General features: G+C 66.2%; 1 protein-coding gene across 1 annotated transcript in view; it reads left to right on the forward strand.

Annotated features, from left to right (window-relative positions):
• The first annotated feature begins 311 nt into the window (after positions 1 to 311).
• LOC103616901 (absent in melanoma 1-like protein) overlaps positions 312 to 530 on the forward strand; it is a 7,025-nt gene continuing 6,806 nt past the window's right edge. Inside the window, exon 1 of the mRNA XM_017736092.1 lies at positions 312 to 527. Coding sequence (XP_017591581.1) covers positions 312 to 527 — 216 coding nt within the window. The remainder of the gene's footprint in view (positions 528 to 530) is intronic.

Here is a 530-nt window from a genome sequence, read left to right on the forward strand (position 1 = left end):
AGGAGAAGGACTCACCACAAGCCGAACCCACGCTGGTGAACGCAACCCTGGGAGCCGACAGGCCCGGGGACCCACAAACCAGTCTGACCAGCTCCCCGCAGTGTCCCTCGGCAGGCGCCGCTGGCGCAGGTGAGGGAAGCGTGACAGACGTGGATGGCACCACTTCAGCCACGCCACCGAGGACAGAGAGCCCTCCAGCAGCTGGCAGCACCCCCGAAAAACCCTCCTCAGAGGTGAGCGATGGTCCAGAGCCTTCATCTGAAACACCAGCATCAGCAAAGGCTGAGATTGAGTTGGAGGGGGATGAGACGATGGGAGACCCCCAGGGCAGAGCCCAAGAGCTGGAGGACGAGCCCCCCACCGAGCCCCCAGCCCCTGACGCCCCAGCTGAGAGCCTCCCAGAAGCGACCGAGGAGGACCCCGAGCTGCTGGTGGACATGGAGATCTTCGTGGACACGCTGCGCAACATGGAGCCCTCGGAGATGCGGAAGGCACCCAAGGCCCCGCGGCAGCCCCGCGCGGGCTCGGCA

Source organism: Corvus brachyrhynchos, unplaced genomic scaffold (genome assembly GCF_000691975.1).
Source record: "Corvus brachyrhynchos isolate BGI_N302 unplaced genomic scaffold, ASM69197v1 scaffold65, whole genome shotgun sequence".
NCBI lineage: Eukaryota > Metazoa > Chordata > Aves > Passeriformes > Corvidae > Corvus > Corvus brachyrhynchos.